The following is a 27,747-nucleotide window of genomic DNA, read 5'->3' as shown; positions in this document are numbered from 1 at the left end:
AGAGATTTCTCCAGTTTCTCTGAATCTATTGATGATGTTATGCACTGTAGATGATGAGATTTGCAAAGCCTTTGCAATTTGACGTTGAGGAACATTGTTTTTAAAGTTTTCCACAATTTTTTTACGCAGTCTTTCACAGATTGGAGAGCCTCTGCCCATCTTTACTTCTGAGAGACTCTGCTTCTCTAAGACAAAGCTTTTATAGCTAATCATGTTACAGACCTGATATCAATTAACTTAATTAATCACTAGATGTTCTCCCAGCTGAATCTTTTCAAAACTGCTTGCTTTTTTAGCCATTTGTTGCCCCCGTGCCAACTTTTTTGATACCTGTAGCAGGCATTAAATTTTAAATGAGCTAATTAAGTGGATAAAAGTGTAAAATTTCTCAGTTTAAACATTTGCTACGTTATCTATGTTCTATTGTGAATAAAATATTGGCTCATGTGATTTGAAATTCCTTTAGTTTTCATTTTATTAAAATTTAAAAAACGTCCCAACTTTTTCGGAATTCGGGTTGTAGTTGTTAGATGGCAGATTTTAACACTAAATTATAAAAAAAACACCATCTTATATTTCCATATAATATATTGCTACTCTTTATTTGGAGAGTCTGTAACAATAGACTTAGCAGGGTAAGTGGTACTAAACTATCACAAAACCCTCGGTGCTGATCTGTCATTGCAGGTTGCTTTCCTGAGTCGCACTCCTCTGCGGATGGTCTTCAACATGTCTTCTCCTTCCTGCTCATGCCCTTGATGATGGTGGCCCTGGCTGGCCTGAGAATCTGTGGGAAATGGGAACTGGCCCTCACAGAGTGCGTGAGCATTAGCGACCAGCTCTCCAATCTTCTCCACCAGACTATGGCGATTGGCGGCAAGCATCTGCTCTTCTTCTGAAGTGAATCCCGCAGCTCCAGTTTGCTGGGCGTAGACACTTCCACCACCAGCTCCCCACGTTGGTAGACTCATTCGCTTGGGAGAAGCTTTGTAGTCCAGAATTTCTAACGATTCGTCACTGTACAGGTTTTCCTCAGTTCCATTGTGCACAAGAGGAGAGCTGGGGAATCCAGGTGAGTCTGGGACAGTCGGGGTCTCTACAGGGACGATAGGTGGTCGAATAGGGATGGGACCCACACTGGATGGGGTGCGTCTCACATTGGTTTTAGATGAAGGGGTTCTACGAATGGTGGCTGTTCCTGAGGCTATGACACCACTTCCTCTTCCTTTCCCATTGGTTGTTGGGGCTCCCTGGGCAGCCAGTGCTCCATGCAGCCCTGCGGTGCTGGCGGGCCGCTTGGTCTGGATCATACGGCGGTAGTTCTGAGCCAGGTTGCTATGGCGAGGGACGGTGCAGGACTTGTCAAATTCTGTGTAGGCATCGTTATAAGCATCCCCATTCACGGAATAACAATCATATTCCGATCCTGCAAAGAGAAAATGGGAAGAGTACTCAACTCTCTCTGCCTTACAAACACCGTCTTCATGCAGTGGATTGTTTTTGTGTCTGTTATAGGTCTCTAATTAATTGATAACAGTTTAATAAATTGCTAAAAATGTGGCTGTTTCAAAACATGAGTGAGATTTGCAGCCTATTTGGGCAGTATTTTAAAGCCTCATAAGCACACTCCAACACTCAACAGCTGTTCCAGAAAATAAGATACCTTGTTTTGGTGAAATTGTACACTACCAATAGGTTTAGTACGTTTTTTAGTTTTTTTTTTTTTAAACGTAGTTTTTAAAAAATTATGTAGTAGGTTTTTTTTAAAAAAATAAGTCTCTTTTGCTATCAAACATACAGTAAAATGGTACAATTCTGATCTAATTTTACAATTTAAAATACCTGTTTTCTATTTTTAAAATATTAAAAGAAAAAGTAATTTATTCCTGTGCTGGCAAAGGTGAATTTTCAGCAGTCATTACTGCATTCTTCAGTGTCACATGATCCTTCAGAAACCTTTCTAATTTGTTGGTGTTCAAGAAAGACACATTTCTTATTATCAATGTAAAAAAAAAAAAAAAAAAAAGTTGTGCCGCCTTACAGTATTGTGGACAATGATTATTTTCAGGATGAACCTCAAAAGAACAAGCATTTATTTGAAAAGGAAATCTTCTGTAATATTATACACTTTTTTGCTGTCACTTTTGAACTATTTAATGCATCTTTACTAAAATAACTGATCCCAAACTTTCGATAAGTAGTGTACTTATAGTTCCTTCATACTAAAAAATATCAACAGAAATTGTTATATCTATTCAAAATTATTCATTAAATTTTTATGATTAGATTAAATGGCATTTTATGTTTATTACAGTATTGTTTTGTTAGCTTAACAACATTTGCATCTAGTGAGGGGCATTATTTGTAAGCTGTATAGAGTTGTTGCCTTTTACAGCAATCCAAATTGGTCACTTTTGTTGTTTAGTTCTGACTAGTTTTTGAACAAGAGCCTGTTGGAAATCTTTGCTTTTGTAAATATGTATTTTTCTCTAAATGAAATGGACAAGTGTTGTAAATGTTGTACCTAATGTGCACCTGTATTTAAAGTGTTTGTCTGTGTGTGTGTATATTACCCTGTGAAGGGATAGTATCTTCTGAACATGATGGTGTCGTGTTCTGTGTGCTGTATCCACTGGAGTACTGCAGAGAGTCACAGCTGCTCTTCTGCTGCTGTTCTATACTAAGCCCACGAGTCAGAACCATAGCCAGCTCACTAGCAGCGGATGACACTGGCTTACCATGCTAAGAGAAAAAGAGAGAAAGAAGTCAAGTATTTTTGTGGAGACCGTGATATACTACCATTCAACAGTTTGGGATTATTAAGATAAAAAACATAATTTTATTCAGCAATGATGTATTCAATTGATCACAAAGGTGACAGTTAAGACAAGTATAATGTTCCAAAAGATTTCAATTTCGAATAATTGTTCTTCTTTTGAATCTTTAATTCATCAAAAATCCTAAAATTTCCACCAAAATATTAAATGGCACAGTTTTCAACACTGATAATCCTAATAATCATAGGAATGATTATTAATAATTGAGTACCAATAATAACTGGCAACAAATCAGTGTATTAGAATGATTTCTGAAGGATCATGTGACACTAAAGACTGGAGTAATGGCAATTCAGCTTTGCCGTAACGGGGATGAATTACATTTTAAATTATATTAAAATTGAAAACAGGTATTTTAAAATTGTAATGATATTTCACAATATTACTGTTTTTACTGTATTTTTTTTATCAAATAACTGTAGCCTTCGTGAAGATAAGAGGATCCTTTAAACACGTTAGAAAAATCAGAATTTGCATTTTTCTTGCCTTTTGGTAGTGAATATAATTATATTTATAAAACAAAGAAACTAATAAAATCATAAAGTTCTCAATTTTATATTAAAAATCAATTCTCAATACCTTGGCAGTGATGTCTTTAGAATTCATCCTAGCCAGCCTATAAGGATCCTCAGGGTGAATTATTCCATTTCCTCCCACTCCAGCAGAGGGCTCTGCTGCCTCAGTCCTGCGCTGCCCGGTCACAACTGTCTGCTCATAGTGACCTGCCATCGACCAGTCCTGCTGCAAGAGGAAATTGTTTTTTTTTTTAAGGTTATGGAAATATAATCAGAATAGGACACAGCCTGCTTTTTTAGTAGATGTTTTTTTTTAATCCGCAAAAATAACCAGCAAATGTAAGGATGTTGGTTAATAGTGAAAAGCAGATGATAAACAATTTAAATGGGAGGTTAAAAAAAATTTAAACTAATCATGTTTTGTAAAGAATAACAGAACATAATAAAGCAAATAAAGGCTGAACGAATGGTCAAAATGAAAAACAGACCTTCCAGTAAGGAATCTTTGATGTGGGTGAAGGGGAATTTGATCCTGGGGATTGATTATAAGAAGGAGACGCAGGAAGTATGTAAGAGTGAGGCCTGATGGAGTCAATAAAACAGTGAGCAGGACGGAAGGTAGCAAAGGATGAGCCGAACTGTGGAAACGGAATGACAGGATGGCCCAATCAAATTCAGAGATCATTACATGAGCTTCAGTAAATACCCACACCAAATAACATACAAAAAATAATATACAAAACAAATCGGTTAAATGTACCCTTTTTATGCATACATATATATATATATATATATATATATATATATATATATATGATACTATATCGTATATTGACATTTTGCTTAAAAGTGTTAAATCAAAGGAATATGATAACTTAAGTGCAAATTATGAAAAAGAAATAATGACAGCAGAATTATGTCAATTTAACTCATTCAATTGAGCTCATTCATGAAAGTTTAAGATGTTGGGGGCAAGGAGATTAATTAATCAAATAATGTATTAATGACATTTCCTGACTGATATTAATACTTACTATTGTGGGAGAGCCACACTCACTGACTGACTGGCAGGTTTCTGAAGCCTCTGAGGATGCAGAACTGGTTGACTTCTGTTTACCAAAGATAGTTACAGATCAGTGAAATGGATGTGGAAATAAGCATGAAATGAAACAGACAAAAACAAAACACCAGATGAACTGACAAAGACCTGGCTAGTGATGTCAGACGGCATGGGGGAGGGAGGTTTGGAGTGCACATTGGCATCTTGAGAGACAAAACCAGAATCATGAGAAGAGATGCTGCTCAAACGATGGCTGCTGCCTGGTGGCAGATGCACCAAACTGAGAGGAAAACAAAGAACTCATTAGTTTTATTCTTGAAACTAGCAAATAACCAAATAAGAATATCCAAATGTAACTGAGAATTGTTGACTACATATGGCTTAATAATCTCATTATAAAATGGTAGTAACTTTAACTTTAGTAAATGCAAAATCTTAATTCTGTTAAAAATGATGAGACAAGCACCTGCAAAGGCTGCTCTTCCTGGAGCCAACACTACTGGGAGAAGAAGGTGGGGTCTGGTAGGACCAGTTGTAGTCAGACCCCTTAAGATCCAAAATCACCTAGTGGAAATCAAAATAATATGTCATTATTATCATCTGTTCGTGCAGGTTTGTTAAATGCTTTTCATAAATGTGTTTAAGCACCTGTTCACTGGCCTCTGGGAGTTTATGTGGGTCAGTGGTCAACACAGTGAGGTCATCAATAATGGCCTGGAGGTGAGTGGCCTCTCCCAGCATGGCAATTTCACCAATCTAAGGAAAGAGGTTAATGCCACTTTATTGTAAATTCTTTATAAATAAATTAAAATATATTATCTAGAAGTAACTTCAGACCCAGAGCCTTTCATTCTCACCACTACAGGCTGCAGGAAGCTGATGAAGGTGCAGTAGCGCCCCCTTTCCTCCAGGAGGGCTCGGCGCACAGCCTGCTTCTCAGTCTCCTCCATCAGAAGGTACATGTCACTCACATCCTGCATGGCAATGTCCAGCTGTGGCTTCAGTCCTCCTCGACCTGAGATGAAGAGAAAGAGAGATACCGTGAGAGGCTATAAAGCAGCGTTTGGATGAACAATTCATTATAGGAAAATTACACTACTTTTCAAAATCTGGGGTAAGAAAGATTAAAAAATAAAAAAGAATTATTCAGCAATGATACATTAAATTGATCAAAAGAGACATTTAAGACAAAAGAAACTTTTACAATGCTACCAAAAATGTTTCAAATAAAGGCTGTTCTTTTTAACTTCCTGAAAAAAAATATATCATGATTTTGACTAAACATTAAACAACATAACTGTTTTCAGCGCTAATAATAATGTTTCTAGAGCACCAAATCATCACGTTAGAATGATTTCTGAAGGATCATGTGACACTGAAGACTGAAGTAATGACATCATCAGCAATAAATTACATTTTAAAATTTTTAAAACATTTAAAAAGATTTTTAAATAGCAATTTTGCTTTTAACAGGATTTTTGATCAAATAAATGCAGCCTTGGTGAACATAAGATAATTCTTTTAAAAACATAAAAAAAATTCCCCAAAGTTATGAACAGTTGTGTAGACCAATATAAAAAATGGGATAATCTGAGAAGGCTCAATGTAGCATTTTTAACACATGAAATGTTTAATGTAGATGTCAACACAGATGTCCCATGGGGCAACACAACCAAAGACAGATTAGGGTGGATAATGTCAACACAGCAACCAGGCATTGTCAGACTTCATGCAAGGAAACATTCATGACCATATAATGAAAATAAATGACAGAGTCGATGCTACGAACCTAAACACACTGCAAATATTGCATGATTGTACATTGTGATTTCACAACACAGATGTTATTATGTCTGATGGAAAGAATGACAATGAGATGAACACGCTTTGCAAACAATCCCAATTTGTGTTTGAAAAGGAAACTAAAACATTCTCATTAAAACACACGCAAAACGCCTTGGACGAAATGAAATCTATGTTAGTCATGCTGAACGTTATGAACTATGATGGAACTGCCTGAATACATACCTGGTAGTTCTATAGTTTATAAGCAGAAGCCAAGCCAATCAGTATGAAAGACAGAGAGAAAAATAGCATTGCCTTGAAGAAATGCAAAGGTGTGAGGGAATGCAAAGGAACGTAATCACAGGCAAGTCTGTTGCCTCACAACATTTATGATACATTGCCTAATTATACACTTTTCCATTCAACATTCTTCAAAATATCTTCTTTTTATGTCCCACATTAGAAAGAATGTCAGAGAGTGAGTAAATAATGACAGAATATTCATTTTTGGGTGAACTATTCCTTTAAAATCAAACAAACGCTATGGAAGTATTCTTCATTTAGATAGTAGTAGAGTTCACCATCATCTGATTCAATAGGGCTACCATGACATTTTGATCCAACTCTTGAATTTTATCATCTGTATTTGACCTAATTAATCTTGGCATCAGAAAAAGTAAGCATGCAAGTGAAGTGGGTGAGTAAGAAAAGATCCCAGCACGACACAATTTCACAAATTATTAAACATACCAAATGCAGTAATCCTCTGAAAATAACACAGAGAGAGAGTGTGATCAAGAGAAGAAATCACTGTGCTGACAGAGAGAACAAAAAGACTGACCTTTTCTGGCTTTCTTCTGCAGCTTTATTGTGTCAGATGACTTCTTCTTGATTTCCTGCCTAGAGCGCTTGTACTCTGGTGAACAGAAGGAAGGTTTAGATTCACAGACATTAGTAGTATAGTGACAGCGAGTATAACCAGGTTTGCATATTGACAACTCTGATGAGTCAGTTCCACCTTTGGCATGGTCTTTATCAAGCAGCGCGGCTGTTTTCTTCCACTCTTCTATCTTGTCTTGGAGTGGGGCAATCATTTTTTCCATTAGAGCACTGAGTGTAAATGTAAAAATGGCAAGCAATTAAACAACAGAAATAATACAGTATTTAAAATGGTCATCCAACATCACAGTATTATTTAAAGAAGAAAAAAATTATAATAATGAAACAGGCAAAACTCTATGATTATATGCAAAATATACATGAATTATGATTATACTACTGGTCAAAATTTAGAATAATTAAAATGTTTCAATGTTTTTGGAAAAAAATCTCATGCTCAAGGCAGCATTTTTTTTATAAAACAATACAGGAAAAACCATAATATTGTGATATTACATATATTTACACATATATAAATACATACAGGTGCTGGTCATATCATTAGAATATCATCAAAAAGTTGATTTATTTCACTAATTCCATTCAAAAAGTGTAACTTGTATATTATATTCATTCATTACACACAGACTGATATATTTCAAATGTTTATTTTAATTTTGATGATTATAACTGACAATTAAGGAAAATCACAAATTCAGTATCTTAGAAAATTAGAATATAACTTAAGACCAATATAAAGAAAGGATTTTTAGAAATATTGGCCAACTGAAAAGTATGAACATGAAAAGTATGAGCATGTACAGCACTCAATACTTAGTTGGGGCTCCGTTTGCCTGAATTACTGCAGCAATGCGGCGTGGCATGGAGTCGATCAGTCTGTGGCTCTGCTCAGGTGTTATGAGAGCCCAGGTTGCTCTGATAGTGGACTTCAGCTCTTCTGCATTGTTGGGTCTGGCATATCACATCTTCCTCTTCCCAATACCCCATAGATTTTCTATGGGGTTAAGGTCAGGCGTGTTTGCTGGCCAATTACGAACAGGGATACCATGGTCCTTAAACCAGGTACTGGAAGCTTTGTCACTGTGTGCTGGGGCCAAGTCCTGTTGGAAAATTAAATCTGCATCTCCATAAAGTTGGTCAGCAGCAGGAAGCATGAAGTGCTCTAAAACTTCCTGGTATACGGCTGTGTTGACCTTGGACCTCAGAAAACACAGTGGACCAACACCAGCAGATGACATGGCACCCCAAACCATCACTGATGTGGAAACTTTACACTGGACCTCAAGCATTAATGTGCTTGGGCACAGAGCTCTGTTAACAGCCAGTTTCTTTTGCTGTGACCTTTTGTGTCTTGCCCTCCTTGTGCAAGGTGTCAATGGTCGTCTTTTGGACAACTGTCAATTCAGCAGTCTTCCCCATGATTGTGTAGTCTACAGAACTAGACTGAGAGACCATTTAAAGGTCTTTGCAGGTGTTTTGAGTTAATTAACTGATTAGAGTGTGGCACCAGGTGTCTTCAATATTGAACCTTTTCACAACATTCTAATTTTCTGAGATACTGAATTTGGGATTTTCCTTAGTTGTCAGTTATAATCATCAAAATTAAAAGAAATAAACATTTGAAACATATCAGTCTGTGTGTAATGAATGAATATAATATACAAGTTTCACTTTTTGAATGGAATTAGTGAAATAAATCAACTTTTTGATGATATTATAGTTATATGACCAGCACCTGTACACACACACACACACACACACACACACACACACACACATATATATATATATACAGTACTCCAGCCTTCAGTGTCACATGCAACATCCAGTCTATCACATGATCATTTAGAAATCATTCTAATATTCTGATTTATTATGAGTGTTGGAAACAGTTCTGCTGTCTAATATATTTAATGAATAAAAGGTTAAAAAGAACTGCATTTATTCAAAAAAATTTTTTTCTAATAATATATATTCTAATAATATATTTTCTTTACTATCACTTTTTATCAATTTAACACATCCTTGCTGAATAAAAGTATTGATTTTATTTAAAAGAAAAGAAAGAAAAAAAAATTACTGACCCCAAATTACTGACCAGTAGTGTATATTGTTATTACAAAATATTTATATTTTAATAACATATATATATATATATTTTACTTTTTATTCATCAAAGTATCCTAAAAAAGTATCACATGTTCTGAAAAAATATTAAGCAGCAGAACTGTTTCCAACTTTGATAATGAATCATCATATTAGAATGATTTCTAAAGGATCATGTGATAATTCAGTGAAATTCAGCTTTGCATCACAGAAATAAATGATAATTTAAAGTATAATACATTTAAAAAACAATTATTTTAAATTGTAATAATATATCACAATATTATTATTTTTTCTGTATTTTTGATCAAATAAATGCAGGCTTGATGAGCAGAAGAAACTTCTTTCAAAAACATTAAAAATAGTAATGTTTCCAAACTTTTGGTCTGTACTGTATATATATTTATATACATACATATATATATATATATATATATATATATATATATATATATATCACAATTTAGAATGATGGTTCATATTTATTTTCAGTGGTGAAAAATTTTAGTTATTTATTATTATCAATGTTGAAAACAGAAACCATTAAACGTTTTGTTTCTGGATTCTTTGATGGACTGAAAGATCAAAAGAACAGAATTTATTTGAAAACATAACTTAACCCAACATTTAAATGGTAGTGCATCATGGTTTACACAAAAAGAGTAAGAAGCAAAAACTGTTTTCAACACTGATAAAAATAAATATCTCTCAAGCATCAAATCAACATATTCGAATGATGAATGACATTGAAGACTGGAGTAATGGCTGCTGAAAATTCAGCTCTGCCATCACAGAAACAGATTACATTTTAAAATATATTAAAATAGAAAGCTGGTCTTTTAAATTGTAATATTTTGCAGTATTACTGTTTATCAAATAAATGCAGACTTAATTAGCATAAAATACTTTTTTCAAAAACTTAAATTACTTAAAATTTTGACCAGTAGTGTACAGACACACACACACACACACATACAGTATGTACAACAAAAACAGTATATGGCTATAAAAACAGTATATGGTTATATAACTATATGGTTCCTGTATGAATTAAAAATATAGAAAAAGGAGCAGTGTGAAGATTTTGCTTGATATCTCCTTTTCTTGTTCCACAAAATAAAGTCGTTTGGAATGAAATAAGGGTGAGTTTGATATAAGAAAATATTCACTTTTTGGTAAACTATTCCTTTAAGGTCAGCATTTGAAATCTATGAGCTGTGAGATAATTTGGTCTCTCTGAAGACAAAACATTAAAGCCTTAGAGCAGGCTGATTGAGCTATGAATGTTTGCTTATCTCCACAGTGGAAAATCAATATAAAATCCAGTCTGTGCCGTCTGACTGGCAGGGAGCAAAGCATGAAGTAATCATGCCATGGATAGGTCGATCACTCACTTGGAGAAGTACCGCAGTTTGGCCTCGATGCTGCGGTGTCGCATGCACATCCGGGTCAAAGCTGAGCCGATATCTCTGGTGGCACCTAACAACAAGACAAATCAATGTTAAAAGAGGAGGTGGATATCAAAAAAGAACATTTTGTAACCCGAGTGTAACTTGAGCATTGACAGCATGAGACAATATTTTTGAAAACAGTAGACAAACTTGTCCACATATAGATTTAAATCGAACATATAAAAATGCAGGCAACCTAATCAGGAACACAAAAGCAGGCCCATAAAAGGGAAAAAGTATGTGCTTAGTAATAAATGCAAGACAATTGCACCATATTCCCAAGAGACAAAACTTCAAATAGGACAAATTGAACATTTGCCAAAGGGAATGGTTCTGATCCATCAAGAAGTGCTCACTTGCTTGGTGACCTTGAACACAATTACTTAGTGGTGTTAACTTTCCTCTCCTGCCAAGTGTAATTAAAGTGGGGTCTTAAGCTATAAAGCCTTGCCTGCCCGGGCCTCAACACAACCAGCTCAGCCAAGATTTCCCCCAATCTCACAGCCAGATCTGATGAGACTGAACTCTGTTAGTATGAGGGCCAGTAGGTTACACAGGCTAGATGGGACAAAGTCTCCACTTACAGAGTTCAAGGGGCCAGTGGAAATAAGGGGACATCTGATTGATTATGATAAATAGGAATTGGAAACATAAAGAACTAAATGATTCTGGTTTTGGTTATGATCCTCCAATGATTTGTTTAATATGTGGATAAAAGAAATGCATTTTTATTGGCAAATAATAAGAAGATTCTGAATATTAATATTTTTTTTAAAATCTTACAAAAGATGTGATTGCACAGATCTTAATGCATATTCAATGTTATTGTGAACAATTATTCCATGCATGTTATAGTTATGCAACGAGTTGCTCAACCTCCCAAATGATTTTCATTCTCAGATGATGTCTCCAAGATCAAAGTCAAAGTGAAAATGTTGACATCATTTATTGACCTTCATATTGTTTCAAACTGTATGTCTTATTTACTTCTGCAGTAGTCAAAGACTGTTTTTGTACAACAAATATACATTTGTGTGTGTGTGCAATAAGACAGGAGTAGATCTTCATCCAGCCAGGTCCAAAGGGAAAAGGAGGGAACCCGGTAAAGGGATATCCCTCCATTCTTCCACTCTGTATCTGCCTTTCCTGTCTGCTCATGTTTCCTAAACACCATTATTACAGGAGAGAATGGGAGAGGCCGGCAATAACCTGCCCTCCTATAACCACACAAATACACACAACAACACACATACACACACAGCTACTGAAAACATTCAAAACAAACAGCCTCCTACATAAGAGTTCATTGCAAAGAGGCATGTCAGTTCTTCAAATATGAGTAAAGTACAAAGATTTGGAGATTTTTGAGTTATTCAAACCAGTGTTATTTTAGTATCATTGATATACTATTCTAGTTTTTTTTAACATTTTGAATTTGATATTATTTAAAAAAATTTCTGATTTCATTTTTAATTTCAGTTAATTCTTTAGTAATTCTGTTGTGTTTTTGTCATTATATATATATATATATTAATAAATGTTTAGTAGGTAAGTAATGAAAATGTTTTTTATGGTTTTAGTTAATGATAATAACCCTGCTTCAAATGTAATCCATTTGACATTTACATTGATATATGATATTATGATATATTTTGCTATTGATATATGTTATCAAATCAGCATTATAAAAAGCACCTATGGTCACTTAACAAGTCGTTTTCCTTATTTCAAACTGGAGCAAATGCAGTTTTCATTGGGTGGGACACTGACAGATTGAACGGTGGCCAAACCAGGTGACAGTTAGAGGAAAGGAAGGTTAAAGATCAGCCATCTGATCTTCAGTTTAAATGGCTGTACTCAGGAAAAGATACTGCAAAAAAACCTAAAAAAAAAAAAAACCTGTGTACAATTTGGCTCTTACCCACAGGTCCATCCCATATGTGTCTGTCTGAGAGAAAGGCCTACTGTCAGTACACAGTGTGCTTGTCCAAGAGCATGCACGTCTCACATCCTATTCTCAAAGGCCTTTGGCAAGGCAAATCAAGTTCAATGCTACTGGTGTTGAGACTTAACAGAGCTGTTCCTGAATTGATCTTTGCACACACACACACACACACACACACACACACACATCTATTTGCATGGCTCAGTGCAAAGCTCACAGCTGCACTTTTGCTCAAAAGCGAACGCTTTTCTATTTCAAAAACAGACCTTCCGAACGCCATGGTTACAGTCGGAATGATATGCAACACAAACACACTCACACACCTGGCAGCATCCTCTTCCCTTCCCTTGAGGGATCAGCTGACAGCTCCATCCTGAAAGCATTCACAGATTTTCTGTATCCAGGAGTCCCCTGGCCTCCCACCCTGACCGGACAACTCACGACTCCCACAGCCTTCCTTCAGATCATGTGACCCAGAGGCTTCAGATGCTCCATTCAGCCAGACTCTTACTGCCTCCAACACCTGCCCACAACTGGGAAGCTATTTAGCAGATCTGTGAACCCTTGAGGAACTGCTCATGTGATCAGCGACTGTTTAAAGGGATAGTACATCCAAATATGAAGACTTTATCATCATTTACTCAAATTCATGTTTCAAAAAAAATAAATTTTTGTTTCTACAATAAAAAACAACAACATCTGACTTTCACTATAGGAACAAGAAACAGACGCATTTTTTCAAAATATATTCTATGTACTGCAGAAGTAAGACATACAGGTTTGGAACAACATGAAGGTGAGTAAATGATGACAACATTTTCACTTTGACTTTAAACTTAGAGACATCTGAAAATGAAATTTTTTGTGAGGTTGAGCAACTCTTTGAATAACTATAACATGAATGGAATAATTGTTCACAATAACATTGAATATGCATTATGATCAAATTTCCATGTTCTATTTAAAAAGAACTGTTTTGTGATTACAAGTGGTAGGAGATGAGAAAAATAATTTATCTTCACAAAGATATGTTTTGTAAGCTTTGTTTGAATGGCTGGCAATGCAACAGTTTGATTTCCCCCTGAAAAGACTTTCATTTTCAACTAATGTCACTTAGGCTGCATTGTAATGTTAGCTAATTTATTACAGCCAAATATATTTGTTTTTCCTCAAATTATATTTATGGTTTGGTTTAAAAAAATTTTTTTTTAATATTATTTTTATTTTCATATTTTAATATTAATAATACTTTCCCAAAGACAAAAATATGCCTACAAAGTAAAAAGAATATTTATTTTAAAGACCATACTATAGTAATACATAAGCCAAAATATCACTTAATGTAAGTCATACTTTTTATAACTGAATTTCACCATAAACTAAATTAGCTATAAAATAACACTCAAACATTTATTAGTCAATGTTTAATTTAGTTTACTTACTATAAATAACGTTTGAAAGACAGTAATGTTTATTGTGATGTCTTTTTAATTTTAATATGTATCATATTTTCTTTTATGTACTAAAAACACCAAAAATGAATAAAACCTACAATAATTTCTGCAGTTAGTAAAGCTAGCCAGAAAGTGTTCTCCACATCAACACTTTAGGGTCAAATGAAAATACTATTTAAACAACATTGTTTATTTAAAAGAAAAATCTGTTGGGATGTTTATTTGCTTTTAGACAAATGGAACAAAACATATTTAAACCAGAATTAACAACAAGTTTGTTTGACTTTTTTTCAGTGTAGGAATTGTTTTAGTAAACTCATATTTGGTCTGGTTCCAATCTGGTATCAAATGGGGACTCTCCAATAAAGTCTTGATGGATAAAATGAAGTCTGGCCCTACATTTCACTTGGAAATGCATCACATTAGAAAAGTGTGTTACCAATGAGGATTCACTTTACATTTAAGAAATATCTCTTTGGTGCCATTATAGTGTGGGATCATAGAGAACATGAAGTGTTGACATACACAATTCTTTTAATGTAAACACTCTCACACAACCCAACGCTAACCTCAAACATAAATGCACACGAGCAAAAACAAACACATTCCTAGCTCTTTCCCTCTTCTTTCTCACGTCTGTAGCTGCAAAACACGTTTTTTCTGAAGAAAGTTTCTGAGGGTTAGCCTACATAATGATCTAATAAACCAGCAGACTAATAAACAGAAGGACTCAATGTATTTATAAAAAATACAATAAAAAAACCCTCTCACATGTTCATTTTAGCACGAATTACGTGAAATGACAGACAGAGACGGAGACAGGAAGGCCAGTGACAGCAAAGTTGAGTTTGGCCCACTGCCTTAACTCTATCTGTTCTCAATTACTCCAGACTTCCCAGGACTCTCTCTGGCATGAGGAGGGGACATTAAGAATGCCTATGTGTGTATGGCTTAGTGTGAGTTGCGTGCGTGTGTGTTTACAGCCTCTAAGACTTCCTGTCTGGGGGACAGAGCACTGCTGCTAAAAATACTCCGCAGACCTTCTAACCAGATGTGCTTCACATTCTAGCTTCAGCAAAATCACTCTCACATATTTGACTAAAACAGACATAATATGGACCCCTCCTCTCCCTTTCTCTCTGTCCATCTGTCTCTCTATTAAGGGCGACAGTAGTTCAGTCAGGCATGAGTTAAAGATAACATCACTTACCTTTCCCTGACTGCTATTCATCATCTTCTTTTCCTTTACATCACTGATTCCCAATCTGACTTAAGTGTTCCTGAGGTACTTCTGGGGGTACTGGGACACGTGGATTTTGAACCTATTTAATTGTAATATCCTTTTCATTATGATGTAGAACATAGTGTTCTGCTCTTTTAATGCTCTATATTGTTTTGAAGCGTCTGTGCTTGTCTCCAGCAACTGAACGTAACTTATTCCACACTAAATGTGTTGATTCTGGAAAATTCTAAATGCACTCCAGGTTTCCTTTCTATTGTGAATAATATTTGTGGTAAAGACTGTTATAAGAGCCACTTAGGGATATAAAATGTGTGGTTGCTTTTACTAAAGACAAATAATGAAAAGCAGAAGTTAGCTTAACAACTGTTAGTTCTTCATTTTGTCTAACTTTAAAGCTTCCCCTCATCAAAGTACTGAAAAATAATACCATAATTTATTGTATATTGAATCTTACTCAATATTAACATTTTCATGGACCATGATGCAGTTTAAAAAAACCATTAAGCACCACGTTACCAAAAAAAAAAAAAACACACAATACATATACAAAAACAGTGGTTAGCCATTGATAAATTCTTCGCAGTATTGAAAATAACACCATCATGGAAAAATAATATCATCATAAAATAACATTGCCATGGTAAATACCATGGTACTGAATAGAGCCCGACCCATATGGATTTTTGGGGGCCGATGCCGATATTAACTCAAAAAGAGCCGATTTATAAGCCGATATTTTGATTTTAAAAATAATCTGGATATTAGACCCATTTCCTATAAACTGCACTTACACAACATTCAATAGCAAAATATCTGCCTGTTCTATGTATGTGGGCTGTATAAACCATTTTCCAGAATGGACTATGTTAAAAAAAAGCCTTAGATTACAGTCTCAATGACTAAACAATTGCACATCAAAAGTATATATTTTTTAATGATCAAAAAACAGTCTGGTTTTAAACATTTAACACTTTTACTTTCTTCCAGTTGAAGCTGGTTTTAACAGTCTGTGTGTGTACTGTAAATAAATTATAATACTAAAGTTAAAGTATTTGCAGAAGTAGTCCCACACTTTGCTGCTACAGCATTCACCTTTTTCAGCCATCTGTAGGCAGAAAGAGAGACAGAGAAAGAATAAGCATGTGTATTAATAATATCACCATGTATCATTACTCATGTCATAAGAATTATAATAATAATAAACTGGGATCTCCTACATAGGCAAAAATGAGAAATATATATATTTTTTTATTTGTCAAGCAATAGGTATTACCTACTTATATTTAACAATATTATTTCAACATTTTCCTGTTATGTCTGTAAAGCTGCTTTGAAACAATATGTAAAAAAAAAGCGCTTGTTCAGCTCACATTTATTTACATGTCCCCTCTGGTTTAATCATTTCTGACGCACCTACTGTAGTTAGTGTAACTTCACTATATTTGCTCTCACAGAACATCGTCTTGCCTACTATTACCGGAAGATTACGGAATCAATTCGAAGTTGAATGGTTAACGTTAGTGTCATGAACACACCGCTGTCAATTTTAAGAAGAACCACCTTCAAACAAGTTAATAGCAAGCATTTAAGGGGCCTGCTACAAAGGAAGCTATTAGCGTTAGAGTAACGTAACCAGCCTGAATTCACCAAATTTTTCTTTGGACCTGAGGGTAGCCTCTTCTTCCTTGCTTCTCTCTTAATTCTCATCAGCAGGACTAGCGCTATCGCTCGCTTCTTACAACGGGACAGATACATGTTTGTTGCTGACCGAAAGGAGGAGGAACAGACTATGAAAGAGCTCCCACTAAACGTTTTTAAAACCCCGCCTACGCCATAGCGCAGCGCAAATCGCGTTGTACCTGAAGGGCAACGCTGAACCCAGCGGCAAGCGCCGTGCATACCGCGTCCTATGTGAAAGGCCCAATTACGCGGTCATTATGTGGGAAACACACCGCAATAGAATAAGAATAAGTTAAAGGCTAACGTTATAGTTTGACCTCCTATTAACGTTCGCGCTCTTCCACTGATAAATATGGTATTAGCTTTGTGGCTTATCTAATATAGCAATGCATTAGCGGCTGTAAGTGATGTTACAGAATATTTAGAAGTGATAATGATAGGACCGTTAGCTAGAACTACCACACAGTTTTTATATACAGGGTATGAACTAAATCTACAATCATTTCACATGACGAACGACAGACTCACCGTCAAAACAGTAAGTTACATCTCCGTGGCTTGGCTGATCGCTTTCTTCTGTAGTGGACTTCTGGCGCTGTTGTTAACTCTGGAGCTGCAGAGCTCCCTCTGGTGGGCACACTATGCAACACTCATAACATGAGTGAAGCATGAGACTCTGTTTCTCATGTTTCATCGGCCGTTATAAATGCCGATGCCGATTTAAATGCAATTAGCTTATATCGGCCGATAATATCGGCCGGCCGATATATCGGTCAGGCTCTAGTACTGAATCATCATGTCAATAAAACCATGATATACAGTATCTCAGATAATACCATGACACCATGTTGACAAAACCATGGTGCTGGCATGTTACATATCCAAAAAAAAAAAATGTATGGTAAGCCATTGATAAATATATTTAAAAAAAATTGTGTTGTCATGGTACATGTCCAATGCTACCCGCTAATATTTATACAGCACTATTTTATTATATAAATTATAGTAATAGGATAAATCTATATTATACCAACATACAATGTAAACACATCAAGTAAGGCCACATAAGGCCTAAGTGCTTTAATAAATCAGTTAGGAGTTGTTTGGTGACCCACAGACCTGACAAAAAGGTACATTAATAGAAATGGCAGAAATGTGGCAGGTGTGAATCTGACAGTTTAATCTCCGGTGCCAAGTAAGGCAAATTCTTGCCCATGCCCCACACTCCAGATGGCTGGAACGGATACATGCCATCTGCCAGTCCAGAGCTGCAGAGAAGATTAGCAGCCCACTGCGTCCCACTGACACTAACATGCACAAACTCAGTCTGTGTGTTTCACAACAAGGTAAAGAGGATTACACATCTCTACCTCGCCACTGCAATCCGGGTGAAATCGCTTCCAAGCTCCTTCCATGTAAAGACATATACACTCATATACACTGAGAAGAGCCTGTCATCAGCATAGATGGAGAAAAACACAAATACATACAGCCCCAAGAGCCTTCATTAAAACACACCTCGCTCCAATCCCATGACAGAGAGCTTTGTGACCCTCTCCCATGGTGCATCTCTCACAACATAAGAAATTACCTGCGGGACCAACTATACACTTACACAGCTAAATCACTAAGGGGACGGTGCAATGCATAGTGCAAGCACTGACATCATATGACATCATGACTTAGATGTGTTTATAAAGATCTAGATGAACAACGCATGTATCATTACATTTGTTTTCCAGTAAATATCCCTCCTCTAGCATTCATCACTGGAAGTGAATGCAAGCAAATGCTGTTATTTTTGGAGGCCAGACATCAAAATGCAAGTCAAACACAGACATCAAACACTTCCATGCCTGTCTAACATGTGCACTAATAGACTGCCCACATCTGCTCTATAAAAAACCTGACCATGACGCCATGACTATAAACATCACAAACAAGCCAGACTGCTGGACTCCTTTGCTATCAAAGGAAGAGAGTCATAATAGAAGAGAGAGGTATGAGAGAGAGAGACTATATCATTTTCTTCCATATTGAAGTTCCCTGTATTGACATTCTCAAGCCTACTAATACTTAACTTAAACTGACCTTACCATGACAAATACTTCAATCCTTTGCAAGTATAGAAAAACAAGTTTCTCCAATGAAACCTTAATACTGCTCAAAACTGAGACATCCAGGTAATCGTGAAGATGAATCATGAACTGTTAACACTTTACAACAAGGTTGTACATTTGTTAATGTTTCTAATGTTCAAAGACAGCATTTATTAATCTCAGTTAATGGTTATTTATACAAATAGTGAGGCATATACTGTCATTGAAAATGCTGTATTATATTATATTATATTATATTATATTATATTATATTATATTATATTATATATTTTTTATGAACATGAACCAATTGTTGTTAATTTTTTTTCAAGATACAGTACCTGGATAAAAAAGGTAAAACTCCCATTCAAACACTTTAAACATTCAGGCCACTGAAAGGCTGTGCTTGTTATGTGACTGTCCGGAGTGTGTGTCATTATGGGCCTGCTAACTGGGGTGATGGGGGGGAAGAATGTGTGTCACTGGAAGCCAGTGAGATGAGAATCTGTCTGATGTAAGTGTTTTAGTGAGATCTCCAGCTGTGTCAGTGCCCCCAGCCTGTCCCTAATTCACAGAGAACGCATTGCCTACTGTTGCTGACACTTAATACTGGGGATTATATACTGCCCTCTCATTGGTGTACAGTGGATATCATTTTAGTGTGGTGCTACTGGAGGAGAAATAAAAAAAAATAAAATAAAAACCAAGGCCATCACAAAAAAATAAATACATAAAAGTAAGAATCTGGTAATTAATTATTTTTCTTAAAAAATAGGACATTACCCAAAGTTTCTTTGATACACTATAGTGTATAGCGTAACTACTTGCAACTTTTATATCAACGCAAAGTGATAAACAACAGCCAGACCAGAGGTCAGAGGTGAAAATGCTCCAGTGACAGCCATCCACTAAAAGTATTGACAGTTCATTGAACTAATTTATGGCAATGCTGTATGTTTGGAGTCCTGAGCAGAACAAAGCGCTCCCGCAGGACAAATGGAATCAATCTGGTTCACTGGCATCTGGTAATGATTCTGAACTGAGCAGAAGGGTGAAGGTGGATAGGTAGCTGTGTTTTTGGGTAAAGACTTTTGCTATTAGCCTTTACTAGACAGATACAAACCGAAACGTGATATAGTCTGTCTCTATAGACTCTATATTGTTTCTGTCTCTAAATCTCTTGTCACTGCAAGTGTGCTGATTTCAATTTTGGGGGTAATGCATTACAAGTAACACAAGTACCCTAATCAGATTACTTTCCCTAAGTAACTAGTAAAGTAATGCATTACTTTTAAATTTACCACAAAATATCTGAATTACCTTTTTTTAATAAGTAAGTTGCTTTGTTTTCTCATTTATTCGCTGACAGCTCTCTTGTCCCCATGTTAATAAACAAAAAAACAATTTATGAATATACTGAAAAAATAATATTTATCTAAGAAAGATAATTTATATATAATATTTATTGGACAGGATCATCGCCCTGATTGAGCCTGTCTAACCAGCACAAACCACTATCATAGTTCATTAACTGATAAACTCTCAAATGAACTATTCTATCAAAATTTCTTTGCCACACTGAGTAGATATTTAAAACCAAAGCTTTTTATGTGTGTCTGGTCTCTAGGTACAGTAGATTCTGTGCAAGTGCTGTAACCTTTCAGATTTTGGTAGCCAATAGCAACCGGTCCCTTTGTCTACTGTAGCTGGTTGGCGCTAAGACACACAAACCCACGCACACTACACAGGATGTAAAGATCCAGTGCATTCAGCATTTGTGTATATGTGGTACCATATACAAGACAGATACAAATGAGTAATTCAGCTCTAGGCCGAAAGCTATGCCTGACCCACACCCTTTAAGCATGTCGATGAAGACTAGATTTCTTTAGCCTTGTCTGGTCCCTGCAGGCAGTAACTAGAGGATTTTAATGCCACCAGAAGGATTCGGTTTCAGAGACTCTATAGCAGCCAGCTAGAAGCAGAATTAAACTATGATGAAATATGACTCCCAAGCCATTTCCTAGTTATCAGAAAAAACCCAAAGTGACCTTTCTGATGTAATCATAAGAAAGTAAACTAGAGCTGCATGATTAATCAAAATAAAATGGAAATATAGTCCACAAAGTCACAAAGGCTACGAATTGATTAAATGAATACATGTGTTTCAGACTAAAGTGCGACACACTGTGTTTACAACTCATTATCTGCCAATGTTTGAAACGTCTCAGAGCATCTTTATTTGCAGTAAATGCTGCTCCACACAAACTCCATCTTGAGTTTGGGTGGTTTTAACATAGAAATGCCGACCATATTCATACACATGTAATAAGCACTACTCAAAAGAGAAGCTAAGATAAATATAATTTTCTTTTATATTTGTAATTTTATATTTATTATTTTGCATTAATATAATTTTCCAGCTGAAATTATTATTACATAATTTTTTCTTAACTACTAATTTTTTATTTAACATTTTTATATTTGTATTTTTTAGTATTAGTAGTAGCAGCAGTAGTAATTATTATTCTCATTATTATTATTATTATTATTATTTTATAACCACACTGATTTATAATCATGAAAATTTGTCCAAATCATATCATACAGCCCTTCAAACAAGCACAGCAAACTTGATTTTTTTTTTTATCAGATTTTAAATCAAAATTGCAATTTAGCTGAAAATCACATTTTATTCCCAAAATCATGCAGCCCCACTTCCAACTTCCTTCCAAAGGCATACATAGGGATGAAATTGTGCAATTTGACTATGCAAATGTTTATTACAGCAACCCAAAAACTGTTGATCATTGTGATCTCAACATTTTAAATGTACCTCTCGTGTTGGTTGCCATGTCTGCCACCTTCTGAAAAGCATCAAGAAATGCTGCAGCCGCAAACACTGTTGTTCTGTGAAAGAGTAAACAGCAAAACATTTACAGTCATCAGCGCCAGTGCTGATTAGGAACAGTGACAGGACTCCTGAAAATCTGATTCACATCTTGAGAATGCAGATTAAGGCTCTGTCCTGAATTAAGTGCTTGACATGAACTGACCATCAGACCTTAGGGTGTCTCAATTGTCATTTTATAATTCAGAAGGGTGCTCATCTGGCCTTCTGTCAATCCCACACTGATGCAGACTATTACCCAACAGCCCATGCAGCAAAATGTAGACTGCACAGGCAGACCGCATGGGTTGAGAGTGACATTTGGAACAAGGCCTAAGGCGAGTATCAGTATCTCCAAAAAAGGTGAAAGAAATAACTAATAAAAGACTTCTGAAGTGTTAAATTACCTTAGCTGGGAGTGTAGTTTCGTGGCCTTTGCAATGAAGTCTTCCCACACTGGGTATGAGAACTAACGGAATGAAAAAAGACATATGAGAGTGTTAGTAAGGAGATAAACTACCACACTAAACTGCACACATACAGGTAACCCAAAACAGACACATTCAGAACTCCAAAGAACTCTAAAGAGAGCAAAGCACTTCAGATGAGGACCAGATGTCTCGCTTAATACAAACAGTCATGACACACTTCCATCTGTTTTAGAAGAACATTCTCTACACAGGAACACCAGCAAAGTTTTGTCCAGGTGTGCTGACCCTGTCTGTCATCATGACTTTATATGCTGTTGAAATGACCAGCATATGTTCTTCCTCAATTTAGGATTCTGGTGTCTTCACAACAGGTTTCTTCTTGCTCTCATGTCAAACTTGCATGGCTTACTTTCTTCTTTGAAACCTAAATGAAGACATTTTGAAATGTCTCCGTGTGGCACCAGTCAAAGGGCATCAGAACAGTTTGATTACCAACATTCTTCAGAATATCAAAGAAATACAGATTTGGAACAACATGAGGGTGGGTAAATGACGATAAACGTTTAATTTTTGGGTGAATATCCCTTTAGTTTAACCAGCAATACTTCCTTGGTCAAGTAGAACCTTTGTAAACAACAATAAACTCTAAAAGAAGTTTCATTCGGAATCACAAACGAGATACATCTTTTATACAAAACAGCTGATAAACTGATCATTATAGGCTTTCCCACTGGATCAATTCAAGAGAATGTCTGTCTTTAATAAACTGAAATTCCTAGGGACATTTAAAAAAAATGAAAGCTGACAGCTCTTGTTAAAGGGGATGGAGAGGTTGGAATAAGGTTGTTGTTGCATGGTCTCTGATGACCATGAACAAATGATCTTTCAGGCAGAGGTTTCGAAATGTATGTGTTTTAAAATCCTTTGTCTTTATACACATTTGTGTAAAAACAAATTGGTCAAAAACCACTGAATAAGTGCATTCTGGCATCAGCTCTACTGAGACAACCGCTAAATAGGGAGACAATAGGCATCTGGTAGAAAAATTACAGTAAACAGTAGTTTCTTATTATCTCATAAATAAACAAATAAATGCATGAGAGTCTGAAATATTTTGTTTGTTGATGTTGGAATAGGTTTTCTTTTGTTTTGGAAGAAAATGTAATTTTCCTCTGCAGCTCAATGTGCAGCTAAAATTACAACCTCTCTTTCTACTCTGTTAAGGGGTCTATCTTTGGCTTATGGTAGATAATGTTTAAACATAAACATATGACTAGAGTAAAAAAACAAAAAAAACAAACATTGGTCCACATAGAAATATAGTACCATTCTAAATTTGTAGGTCCTATAAGTCTCTTATGCTCACCAAGGCTACATTTATTTGATCAAAAAGTAAAAACAGCGAAATCGTCAAATGAATGCAATTTAAAATAGCTGTTTTTAAATTACTATTTTTTTTTCAATGTCATTTATTCCCAGCATTATTAGTCTTCAGTGTCCATGATCCATTAGAAATCATCAAGAACCATTTCTTATTATTATCAATGTTGATAATTTTTTTTTTTAAAGTTCTGCTGCTTAATATTTTTATGCAAACTGTTAAACACCGGGAAAAAAAATGAATTAAAAAACAACAACATTTACTTAACACTGTAAAAGTCTTTACTGTCATTTTTGATCAATTTAAAATGTCCATGCTGGATAAAAGTATAATTTAAAAATAAATAAATACAAAAATCTTACTGACCCCAAACTTGTAAAAGGTACAGTACACAAATCATAGAATACAAAAACGAACTCTTCTAAACAGTCAAAGCTGGTATATTTAAAGCCCACAGGTGGTTAATTAGCTTTCAAGTAACAAGGACAAGAAGGACACGAGGAGATTGAGTCTAAAACAGATGAACAAAGAAGGTTGTTGCAGGTTAAGAGGTTAAGAACAGTCTGCAGTTGCTGAGATCAGTTCACTTATTGGCCGTAACCAACAACAGCTTAATTCAATAATATGTAGAGTATAATGTTAGACCTGTTTTTCCTTTTCATTTTAGATGAACAAAAACATTTCCATCATCACAGTTTTAAACATTTAATAAATCTGAGCTGCTTTAAAATATACTGCAATATTGTAATGAAATATTTAAAAATGAACTGATATTCAGTCATTTCAAAATCAAATCAGCTCGTATTGAATCAGTATCACTATTAGTTAGTCAGAATTAAAAACAGGTCTTTCCTCCTAAACATTAAAATATCATTAAAATGCCATGCTTTTTGATGATGAAAGATAAAAAAAAAACTTTCTGGTATTATGATTGGAATCAGTGACAAAGCAAGATAAGACTTTGAAGAAAAAAAATCATTTTGTTGTTATTTCCTAGGCTCAATGCTAGTTTGTGGCCAATAAACACCTTCAACAAGATGACAACAAGTCCTAACATTTCAACTCAACTGTGACCTTAAAGATGTTATGTGCATGGTCAATTTTCATATCAGCCATTGAGTTTATCTGTAGTCATAAAGGCTATCACAGTTAAAAGCTTGCAAACACCAAAATAAATAAAAAAAGATATATACATTACCTGTGATGAATATAATTACTATTTCTAACAATTTAACATTAGTTTTATTCCATTTTATTTCATTTTTAAAGTGAAAGCAGCATATGTTTGCTGTGTTTTGTATCATATTATGCAAAAAAAATAGCTGACCTAAACCTTTGGCTGCGGCTCTGAAGTCTTTATGCATCTTGGTCTGCCACGTGAAATTCCACCACATGAAATTCTACAATATGCAAATATTTTGGAAGAGGAGATTGCCCTACCTACTCGCATCATCTGTGACATTACGACTCTCTCCAGCTGCACCCTCTTTATGAGTGTTGATATACTGCGTGTCAAACAAGCTGAACCTTGCCAGGGTTGGACTTGAGCCAAGTCTGGAGCCGTTCACAATATATGAACTCCAGATCTGGCATCTGGCCAGTGAACTTCACTTAAACGCCAACTTTCAGCAATACATTCACTACTGGAGCCGCAAGAGAACATGGAAACCATTTATGGAACAGTACGTTCAACCACAGGGTTCTGCTCCAGCAACTCAACAGGCTGGAAAGCGTTCCAAAAAAATCGCAAACAGCTAGGAAAAACAGATCATATCTGAGAGATGGCTACGAGATGTTTAAATGTTACAGGTTAACATAAATAAACATCACTATTACAACTTATGCTTTCTTATATGTATGAATACCAATATTTTAAATACTGTATTCTATACAAAAAGCTGTATAAAAGCAGTTTTTTATTCTTTACTTCACTGAAAAGGGCTTTGAGCAAATGAGAGTTTAGTTGAGCTCCACATTTAAGATCACTCTGATGGATTTCTATCCGTTTTTGCGTAATCCCTGCACATTAACATCGCATTCAGTCAATATGAGGGTCAGCCTGAGAGATGTTCTGACTGGAGTCCAAAATAAAGGTAAATGTCTTTTGCTCATTGGACAGCTTTTAGCTAGGCAGACTTTTAGTGCACCATTTTCAAATTTGTGACTATGTCAAGTAAAATGAATTAGGTTAAAATGGGATTATATGCTTGTTGTAAAAATTAAACTACACACGAGTCTCTCTGTAAAATAACAGATAGCGAATACAGTACAAGACGACTATCAAAACAATTTCCCAAAAAGTGGGTGTTGCCCATGATTCATATAAAAGCCCTCTGTTTTGGATAAAAAAAATTTCTGAAGGATTCTGAACATTTCTAAGCTACTAACTAGATCTATATAATTCAGTGAAAAAAAATAATTATCTCTCTCTCTTTACTCTGTCTTCTACGTATTCGTTTTATGCTTATCTAAAAAAATGCACAAGAAATATACATCACTAATTAGCAGGTTTTACTAACATCTACAAAAGGGTCCAATTCTCATTTCACAACAAAGCCCTCCATGCGGAGACCCCCATGCCATTAATCACAGCATCAGTGGTGCAGGCAGCTGGACCCCTGATGAAAACAAAGGCAGTAAAGCACAACCATCTTTTTTTGCTAAATATCTGCATCAATAAAACAATCGTGGTACCTTCATATCGTTCACGATCGCCTGAAACAATCCACCTAGAGCACCGCACTCCTTCTCCACACTCTCCATCATGTCACACCAAGCTCTTGATTGTTACAATACTCTTTCAGTGAATAAAAAAAAAGAAAAAAAGATGAAATGTTCTGTTCCAAATAAACTGATTTCGTCTTCAGGAATTGTTCTGAAAGTGGTCCATCACCATCCTAATACAGAGCTCTTGTTGCTTCGGATGCAAATGTGAGCAACATGCAGCAGATGTCGGCGAAAGGAAATAACAGTTGAGGCTGTAGAGTGGCTCTGTGCCCGTTATCCTGGGAATGATGGCTGGGGTCAAAAGATTTGATTATCCCCTCCCAACTCCCGGCTTAGGATAAAGAGGACGATTTGTGTATCATACTAACAATCTGTGCTGTCAGATCCACGTGGACGAGAGGCTTCAGCTTAAACAGTGCCGCGATTTGTGGATGAAAAACGGAATCGAGTGATACAGCGAAAGACAGACGTGATATTCGATCCTCCGGGTTGGTGGGCGGGATCACATGGATGGGGGCGTGGCTTACGGGTAGACATATGGCAAGTTGGTGTGTGTGTAAAGGGAGAGGACAATTGAATGGTGGACCTTTAAAGTAGCTTTAACTTGTCTTTGTGTGTCAGGGACAAAGTTAACAGCACAGCTGCCACTGCATGCCATTAAATGGACAGTGCACTTTTTTTAACCCTTTAACAGTCACCACAAGAAATATATTTAAAAATGTCAAACAAATAACTGTTTTTATATAGTGAATTAAGAGCACCTTGAACTTTTTGAAATTCTAACTTAATAATAATAATAACAAGCTTTTTCAACTTGCTTAAATGTGGTTAAAAGTGTCTGATAAATGTAATGTATATTTTGACGACACTTTTATAACATTTTAATCAAAGTTTTATTTAAATGTTTCACGTTAATAATCCCACATAAATAAATATTCACCCAATTTTCTTAATGTTTTATTAATAATATAGGGATCTTGGTCTGTTTCTGAATGGTGAATATTGCTAAACTTTTTTGAAGTCATAACTTTCATTTAAAATGCACTGGTGTGATTTAGAGAAAAATTATGAATCTAATATCTTGGATGTGGGAACTTAAAAGAAAACTGTTAAACATGGAAAAACTCTGATTAGCTGATTTTAAAACTCCTCTTTAAAATCAGCTAAATGTACTTAAATTCAAATAGTTTAGAAATGTTCTAAGCAGAGAAAGCAGCACATTTTGCAATTCTAATGAAATTCC

The 27,747-nt window shown here is 35.5% G+C and overlaps 1 protein-coding gene across 5 annotated transcripts; it reads right to left on the bottom strand.

Moving 5' to 3' along the window:
* Positions 1-519: 519 nt before the first annotated feature.
* LOC132156254 (protein MTSS 2-like) lies at positions 520-26,986 on the bottom strand. Of its 5 annotated transcripts, none has more exons than XM_059565174.1 (15): positions 26,472-26,986; positions 22,373-22,434; positions 21,912-21,985; positions 10,598-10,682; positions 7,216-7,307; positions 7,039-7,113; positions 5,270-5,427; positions 5,061-5,168; positions 4,879-4,976; positions 4,560-4,692; positions 4,387-4,461; positions 3,841-3,990; positions 3,417-3,578; positions 2,574-2,742; positions 520-1,426 (listed from the first exon to the last, which is right to left on the bottom strand). In XM_059565174.1, exons 1-15 carry the CDS (start codon positions 26,541-26,543, stop codon positions 654-656), a joined length of 2,286 nt encoding a protein of 761 aa, XP_059421157.1. In that variant the 5' UTR covers positions 26,544-26,986; the 3' UTR covers positions 520-653. The 5 variants fall into 5 exon arrangements, with proteins under 5 accessions (XP_059421157.1, XP_059421158.1, XP_059421159.1 ...); XM_059565175.1 differs by having other exon boundaries at positions 3,417-3,575; XM_059565176.1 differs by lacking the exon at positions 3,841-3,990.
* Positions 26,987-27,747: the final 761 nt, after the last annotated feature.

The sequence above is a fragment of the Carassius carassius genome, chromosome 13 (genome assembly GCF_963082965.1).
Source record: "Carassius carassius chromosome 13, fCarCar2.1, whole genome shotgun sequence".
NCBI lineage: Eukaryota > Metazoa > Chordata > Actinopteri > Cypriniformes > Cyprinidae > Carassius > Carassius carassius.
This window is presented reverse-complemented; position numbering and strand designations above follow the sequence as displayed.

Coding starts and splice junctions, on each gene's coding strand:
- LOC132156254 (XM_059565174.1), bottom strand. CDS start 26,543: ATGATGGAGAGTGTGGAGAAGGAGTGCGGTGCTCTAGGTGGATTGTTT. Junction 5,169..5,269: donor GCTTCCTGCAGCCTGTAGTG/GTGAGAATGAAA, acceptor CTCTTTCCTTAG/ATTGGTGAAATTGCCATGCT. Junction 3,579..3,840: donor CAAAGATTCCTTACTGGAAG/GTCTGTTTTTCA, acceptor TTCCTCTTGCAG/CAGGACTGGTCGATGGCAGG.